General features: G+C 44.2%; 1 protein-coding gene across 5 annotated transcripts in view; it reads right to left on the reverse strand.

Annotated features, from left to right (window-relative positions):
- Positions 1-4,451, reverse strand: part of grip2b (glutamate receptor interacting protein 2b) — a 410,662-nt gene extending 406,211 nt beyond the window's left edge. For 3 of the 5 annotated variants that reach the window (XM_078414400.1, XM_078414394.1, XM_078414393.1), the window contains exon 1: positions 4,266-4,451. In XM_078414400.1, coding sequence (XP_078270526.1) covers positions 4,266-4,320 — 55 coding nt within the window. In that variant the 5' untranslated portion in view covers positions 4,321-4,451. The remainder of the gene's footprint in view (positions 1-4,265) is intronic. The other 2 variants (XM_078414399.1, XM_078414395.1) reach the window with 2 other exon arrangements.
- Positions 4,452-7,656: the final 3,205 nt, after the last annotated feature.

The raw sequence follows: 7,656 nt of genomic DNA on the forward strand, positions 1-7,656 counted from the left end.
TTACACCAGTTGATGTCAGCTATCCACAAAATTTGGGCAGTGCATGATCGGATTAGGTCAATATAGATATCAGAATGGCTTTTAATTTATACTTGAGCTCAATAATCAGCAAAATTATGGAAGGCATAAAGCATGTCTTACAAGCCAACACTTGGTGCATTGATGCTTAGGTTAGGTTTCACCAGGTTCATTTGCACCTGAACATTATTTAAGTCCTGGGTCAAACAAGGACAAAGAAGGTGAATTCCAAAGCGAGGTATGACCTTGCTCAACATCGGAGCAGCTTTTAACTGGAAACAAAAGGTCAGCAGCCTGAAATTTTATCTCTGTGCTCTCTCCACAGATCCTGTCTGAACTACCCAACACTTCCAGCACTTTCTGCTTTTACTTCTGCAATTTAGCATGACATTAACAAGCTCTAGTGAAAAGGAAATCAATGGAGAACGTTTGTTAGTCCCATCTACAACAAAAGAAAATGGATGCAGTTGTTGAAGACCAGCCTCAGTATATTTGTTACAGGATTTCCTCAGGGCAGTGTTGTGAGCCCAGCCTTATTCAGCTCATTGATGAATGACCATCCTTCTCATCACAAGACCAGCAGCAGGGATATTTCTTGATGATTGCAGAGAATTCCACTTCATCTGCAACTTCTCAGACAATGAAGTAGTGCTTTCCTGTAAGTGGTAAGATCTGAATAAATTCATCCATGGATTTATGTGGCCAGTAACATTGGTACCACATAAGCACCAGCTGGTGATCAAATACTAGAGAGAGTCTAACTCACTCCTCTTGACATTCAATTACATTATGATTAACATATCATTCACCATCTATAAGCTTATGGCAATGGGGAGAATCAAAGACTTCTCAAAAATATTGTGGCAACACCACAGGTTCGAAGCTGGATATCCTACAGTGAGACACATTGCCTAACACCCTCAAACCTTTCAACCATCTACAAGGCAGAAACATGATGAAACACTCTCCATCAGTGTAATTCCATTAGCTTGTCACCATCTAAAGCTAAATAGCCCACTTGATCATATTTTACACATCATCTCCTACCATGGGCGTGTAGCATCTGTAAGGATTCCTGCAATAACTTCCCAAGCCTCCTTGGTGGGGCCTGCCAAATCTCTATCATCTGTTAGGACCAAACAAATGTGAACAATAAAGTACCCCACCAAGTTACACACCATCTGCCTTTATCACAGCTGGACAGTGGACAAATCCCTGGAACTCCCAACCAAAACTGAGGGAGTGTTATTATACCACACCATTCTGCTTTAGTTAAACATTTTGTTCAAGATGGCCGCGCCGTTGTGTTTGGCTGCCTGCCACTGTATGTTTCTTTCTTTTTTCCTAATCAGATGTGCAGCACTTTGGTCAACGTGGGTTGTTTTTAAATGTGCTATACAAATAAAATTGACTTGACTTGACTTGACTACTAAGTATTGCAAAGCATCACCGCCTCAAACCCAACTAGGTAGGATTTGATAATAAATGCTGATCGTCCAGCATTACCCACATCCTGTGAATGAATAACTTAGATAGATCTGAGGCTTTCTCAAAAATGTAGAAAATAGTAGTTGCTTTGCTGAAAAATGTAGTGGATGGTTTCTGCACGGTAAGGTTCTACATACAGATTGATAAATGCAGTGATAATTTTTTGTTGAAGGATCAATGTTCCCTATTTTTTTCTTTTATTCAGGTCATTGTCTTTTGAGTGCAGATGAACAGGCATCTGGAGGGTCAGTTTACGTGTCACCCAAATGACAGGGATGTCGACCAATGTTCCAACATTGCCTGAATGCTGAACTGAAGTGCCAGACTTCTACCTCAGCAGACAGCATGCTATCAACCGAGCCAAGCTGATACCAGCGAACCTTCCATGTGCTGTGCACAATGAGGCAGGTAATGTGCAGTTAGTGAGCTTGTAGGGTGCCACATTACGAGGATGCATTGGAACAGTTTGTTCTGTTGCCGACTGAAGTTTAAGCAAAGTCTGATTGTTATTAAATAAGCACTTTGCGAGGTCAGAATTTAATTTCTCATCTGGCACAACTGAAAGCTTAACTTGCCCAGATATATGTGTTTTCTGAAGTCATACTCCTGCATTTGGTGGCAAAAATGCTGAAAGTTAGCAGATATTCTGGCTTCTGCATTAAATCATAGCCTTCCGTTCATTATAATTTGCTTTGAAGTGTGACAAGATAAATTTAAGTGTAACACTTTTGGTGTGACAAACAGGAATTGCATGATTAATATTACCAAGTGTTGAACATTCTTGATTCAACTCACCATTGTACCTCCCTTTATTTTACATTTGGGCATTTCTGCTCTCCTTCATGGCTGCAGTAATGTGAAGTTTCAGCCTTGTCCACTTGCACATTAGAGTGCTCCAATAACTTGAATGGGAACAGTATTATCATTAATCATACAAAATTAATTGGACAGAAATTATGTATTAAAATATGTAAATGGTGGAGTATAGCTTAATTCCAATGAGCCACTTTTCTATCTTGTGTCTCCAGTCTCTGAGCCATGATTAACCAGTACACAGCCAATGCATTTTCCTTCTCTGATCCCACAGAATTGTCTGTTCATCTGATCCTAGTTCAGTTCTTTGGCTCAGGCTTATTATTTTTCTTAAAGGAGGATTGCAAGAAAACATGCAAGAAAACAGAGAATGTCAGCGGTGGATTCACTTGGACTACAGGCCTCCAAGGCCATGGAAGCCCATGGATTTCAGCAAAGGACCCAACAGAGGGGAAGGAGAGAGCAAACCTTCATTAAGTGTTCTCTCTTAACTTGGAACTTCTGGTGCTGTTCCTGTTAAGACCAGGACTCTTTCCACCTCTCCCTTGGTAGCACCAAGATGTGAAGGAAATGAGGAATCAATAATCAAACCCATCTCTGGTGCACTGACTAGGTGGTGACAGTGAAGAGGAAAGGAGGACCTACCCAGGCTGCGAAGATGTAGGTTGGTTCAATGTACCTCCCTGTCCAATTCTGTCACTCTTCTACTTCACCACCTTCTCTCTTTCTCTCTGATACCACACAGGGCAGCCTCTGATGATCCAATCGCGGCGTTCCCTCACAGGGGAAAGACGCCTGAAGCCATTCCAGGGTTGCTCGTGAGCAGCCCCTAGTGGTCAGTGAGTTGCCGCACCATCCAGAGGGCAAGTTTAGAGCCATTGGACTGTACTGCAAAAGGCAGATGTGAAAGATTCAGAAATTATTGTGTGTGGGGGGGTGTAAAGTTCTACAGTCCGCCTTTCCTAAATACAAAATCCCATGCACAGTAAGAGCATTGGAATAAAGGGTAATTAACACAAGAGCATGGGGAATAACAGCTTGTGTATCTTTTTTCAATTGAGCTGATAAAGACATCAAAAGGCTAAGCAGGGGACACCCAGCGCGCCGTGCTGCAATCTCCTCTCTGGACTTGCCATCGACATCACACATTCGCAGGCGTACAGATACCGCATTAATTGGAAGTTTGCATTGTGCTTTGAACTGAAAAAGATTGTGGAGGCAGTAACGGAGAGGGTAGCGATATCCCCCAGTGGGTCAATCCAAATCATCTCTGCCCCAAAACCACCTCATCTCTCCTGGTCCTTGGACCATAAACTTTAATGAGACTGACTGAAACTAAATCTATTTCCAGCCGCTGCTTCCACATCGGGTGCGAAAGCGCACATCTCCCCTTCGTTTATTTATTTTTTTTAAACAACAAATCCTGCATTTTTAAACCAGGTTAAGGCAAACTCTAAAATAACTGTTTGCAATTCTTTGCCAAGGGGCCGGCACACGTGTGTATTACATAGCAACATAAACATGGTCTCATAATAACACCGCAGCTCGCTCGCTGTATCGCAATGTAAACATATATAATGAAATCATCTTGACCATTCTTGTTGATGGATGCACATATAAACGGACAGGGCGAAAACAGGGCTGACACAAAACACAAAACATGTTTACTTTTAATGAACCACAGGTCTCATTTTATTTTAAAGGTTTATGCAAAGAGAGAGAGAGAGAGAGAGAGAGAGAGAGAGAGAGAGAAAAAACAGATCCCTGCGAGAATTGGGAATCCGACGCCGACTACATACACAGCGAGTATCGTCGCAAGATGCAGGTCCAGGCTCTGTGAGAATGCACGCACAAAGCACAGCTCCTGCACACCGATCCATCCCATTGCAATTACAACATATGTACATAGATTGTCACGCGCATTAAAACAAAACACTTTTGCTCACCTTCGTCGTGCAGTTTCTGCAAGCAGGAAGTGAAGCTCTTCCTCCAGCCCGGCATCTCTGCTCGGTTCCTGATGGAGAGAGAAATATCGGTGGAAGTGACTTCCCCTCCGAGCTCTCGCCTCAGCCCAGGGCGGCCGTTGAGTCAGCGCTGGTCGCCGGGTTCCGCGATTACCATCTTCCGTGCTGCAGCTACTGCTACTGATACAGCTGTCCCCTCGCCTCGTCGTCGACTGCCAGGCAGAGCGCTGGTCAGCTCCCTACCTGCACAGTCCCCCTCCCCTGCCGGTCCCCAGACGTGAGGGGGACCTTCTCCCCCCCCCCCACCCCCAACCCAGAGAGACCCTCCTCGACAGAATCACCTCCCCAAAACACACGCCCGTCCCTCACCGTGGGAGACCCACCAACCACCACCCCCACCTCGGCTGACCCTCTCTCTGTCTCCCATCACACTAAACCATAGGACAACTTCCCACTCATCTCTACCCGGCCGGGATAATTCTCCCCTCCTTCTCCCCCTCAACTCTCAAAGAAATATCTACCCACCCCAGCATGTTGAGGGTGATTGCCAGCACTTCATGGGCGAACCTCATACTCCCACCCCCAAGTCATGAAGAGCCTTATAACTACCACGATGAAAGACCATCCCACTTTCTAGAGGTGATCTAAGTGAGAGACCCCCCTCTCCATTCTACCATCATGGGAGTCTGCTCCCACCAACCAAACTCTCTCCCAATGGAAATCACATCAGATTCCATATGGTGGTTTCTCTTTCCACATGTGATGCTTGACTGACTAAGTTTCTAGCATTTGTAACTCTCTCCCAACATCGTGCCAGTCCTCCAAATCCTTGCCACAGCAGCCGATACCCTCCCCCAGGCCAACCGTCTTGGGGGAGTATTCTACTAGCTGAGGGACATCTTCCCACACCCCACCCCATCCATCATGAGAGACCCTCCGGCCTTTCAATCCATCATTTCCCCACTACCAGGATATTCTATCCCACCATGACCAGGGGGTTCTCTTTTTCCCACCCTTTTACCAAAACATAGTTCCTCTTCTTGCCAAGTTATGGGAGGTTATCTCATTCCTGCAAGCCCACGAAAGATTCTCTCTTGGCTACATCCATTCTGTATTTACTACAGAGTGCTATAAGTAAAGACCTCAGCCTGAACAAACAGTAAGATTCATACCTCTGCAACGCTCATCTGCATGGATTGTGAAGGACATTAATAGACCTTCTTATCTGTTTTAACACTGTATCTTTCCTTTCCAATTAGATGCATTTCCCATTTTACCCCTATTATGTGTTTAAACCTCATTAAACTGTTATACCTTCCAACTCCTCCTTCACCCCCACCTGGGACCATTCCAGGCGAGACAAAGGTTCGCATACACCTCTTTTAACCATATCTATTGCATTTGGTGCTCCCAATGTGGCCTCCTCTACATGGCAAAACCAAGTGTAGACTAGGCCACCGTTTCGCTGAACACTTGCTAAGGCTTGTTGGATCTCCTGGTTGCTAACCATTTTAACTCCTCTTCCCATTCCCATAGCAACCTTTCTGTCCTGCGCCTCCTCCATTGCCAGAGTGAAGCCATACACATATTGGGGGAACAGCACTTCATATTCCATTTGGGTAGCTTACAACCTAGTGGTATGAACATTGAATTCTCCACTTTTAGGTAACTAACCCACAAACAACCCATCTCTTTCTTTCCAAAGCAATCCTCCCCCCTTCTGTATCCACCTATCACTTGCCAACCTTTGTTCTGCACTACCTCTCTTCTATCTTTCTCACCCCCCCCCCCCCCCCCCCCCCCCACCACCACAATCAGTCTGAAGAAGGATCACTCCAGCACTTTGTGTCTTTTTTCCACCCATCACTTGCCAGGCTTTGTCCTGCTTCCATCCCCTTTCCAGCTTTCTCTCTCCTACTGGGCAACATGGTGGCGCAGTGGTAGAGTTGCTGCTTTACAGCATCAGGGACCAGGGTTCGATCTTGACTATGCATGCTTGTCTGTACAGAGTTTGTACATTCTCCTCGTGACCTGCATGGGTTTTCTCCAGGATCTCCAGTTTCCTCCCACACTCCAAAGACATTCAAGTTTCCAGACTAATTGGCTTGGTATAATTATAAATTGTCCCCAGCATGTGTAGGATAGTGTTAGTGTGCGGGAATCGCTAGTCAGCACGGACTCGGTGGGCCGAAGTGCCTGTTTCTGCATTGTATCTCTAAACTAAACTACTACAATCAGTCTGAAGAAGAGTCCCAGCCTAAAACGTTATATGTCCATTCCCTCCATAAATGCAGCCTATCCTACTGAGTTACTCCAGCACTTTGTGTTTTAATCTGTACCTCTGTTGCCTGTAGTACTTCAGTTGACATGTTCCAAATTTGGAGGAGTTACTTACCATGGGACCAGTGAATCGGAGTTCATATTGCTCCTATATTGAATTATTCTATGAACGTCCCAGACCTGAAACGTTGGCTCTGTTTCTCTCTCTCCACAGATGCTGCCTGACTTGCTGAATGCTACAGATTTCCAGCATCTGCAGTTTTTTTTCATTTTTAAAATTTAGTTTGCAAATTAGCCAGGCGAGTGAATCGGACAGCCAGGAAAGAGAGTCAAGAACTATGTTTGGGTCTTATCTGTATTCACCCAAAACAAAAAGCTTCATCCGCAGATGAATTCCCAGGTGTTGCTATAAAATAGACAATGTCCTCTAATCTTTCTATTAGTACCCATCCCACCCACTCCCTTCCTTTATTATATATATTAAAATGCATCTAATTAAACACTTCTTGTCATAAAGTTGAAGTTTGGACCCTTTTTTTGTTTAACATATACTGAACATATATAAATACTATAAATCTGCATTAACATTAAATTGGCAGAATCTCAATGGCGGAAGATAAATTAAATGGACTTTGGTTTTTCTTGCTTGACAATTTCTGACTGCGCACCATCCAATCAAGTATCCCACATCCGCTGCAGTAGGGAGTTAAAATGTTTATTCCTGTAAGGGAGATCCATCTGGCTGAGCACAGCAGCTGAGGAAGGAGAGAGGGTGAGCTGAGGGTTATCAATGGTGACTGCGGGGAAATGAGTATTACAGGGAAGCACAATTCACCTCAAACATCGCTTAGCCATGCTGGTGAGGGATGAACATTTAGACAATAATTGTGAATAATTGTGAAACCCAATGTCCTAGTCTTTGGGAGAGGTTGGACAGAAATAAGAACTGGAGTGGGCATTCAAATGCTGAGAGTTGTTCTGTTATTCAATTAGATATGTGCAGATTCCATATCCAATAATATCCCCAACTTACAAAAAATACCCAATCTAGGTTGAGCTTTCTATCAGTTGACTCATCATCCCAATAATTCTT

Source organism: Rhinoraja longicauda, chromosome 17, assembly GCF_053455715.1.
Source record: "Rhinoraja longicauda isolate Sanriku21f chromosome 17, sRhiLon1.1, whole genome shotgun sequence".
NCBI classification, from domain to species: domain Eukaryota; kingdom Metazoa; phylum Chordata; class Chondrichthyes; order Rajiformes; family Arhynchobatidae; genus Rhinoraja; species Rhinoraja longicauda.